This window comes from Plasmopara halstedii, assembly GCF_900000015.1.
Source record: "Plasmopara halstedii genome assembly, contig: Scaffold_113, whole genome shotgun sequence".
Lineage (NCBI taxonomy): Eukaryota > Oomycota > Peronosporomycetes > Peronosporales > Peronosporaceae > Plasmopara > Plasmopara halstedii.
In genome coordinates, this window is record NW_020187034.1 from 194,874 (window position 1) to 195,412 (window position 539).

At 50.1% G+C, this 539-nt stretch overlaps 1 protein-coding gene across 1 annotated transcript in view; it reads left to right on the plus strand.

Moving 5' to 3' along the window:
- The window catches only part of PHALS_00524 (uncharacterized protein), a gene marked incomplete at both ends in the record, with an annotated part of 1,825 nt that overhangs the window by 1,149 nt on the left and 137 nt on the right, over positions 1–539 (plus strand). Inside the window, one exon of the mRNA XM_024717212.1 lies at positions 9–539. This exon is cut by the window's right edge and continues 137 nt beyond it. Within this exon, the coding sequence (XP_024572572.1) occupies positions 9–539 (531 nt within the window). The remainder of the gene's footprint in view (positions 1–8) is intronic.

Consider the following 539-nt stretch of genomic DNA (forward strand, 5'->3'; position numbering starts at 1 on the left):
AGATGAAGAGGACAAAAAGAAGAAGGATGATGAGGACAAGAAGAAAAAGGATGAGGAAGACAAGAAGAAAAAGGATGAGGAAGACAAGAAAAAGAAGGATGATGATGACAAGAAAAAGAAGGAAGAGGAGGACAAGAAAAAGAAGGAGGAAGAAAAGGAGAAGAAGGATGAACACAAGCAGAATGAGGACGAACACAAGCAGAACGAAGACGAACACAAGCAAACGGAGGATGAAGTTAGCAACGGGTCGCCTAACAGTCCGCCCTCCGGAATCCCGACTCCCGCTCCTACTCCGTGTAGCAGCCCAGCCCCTGGGGCTACTACACCGGGCAGCACTCCAACACCCGGATCTCCCACTTCATCTCCTACCCCGGGTAACCCACCGGCCCCAGGATCTCCAACAACAGTTGTTGACACCCCTACCTCTGTTGGAGGCGATCACAAGCAAAACGAGGATGAACACAAGCAAAACGAGGATGAGCACAAGCAGAACGAGGATGAACACAAGCAGAACGAGGATGAACACAAGCAGAACGAGG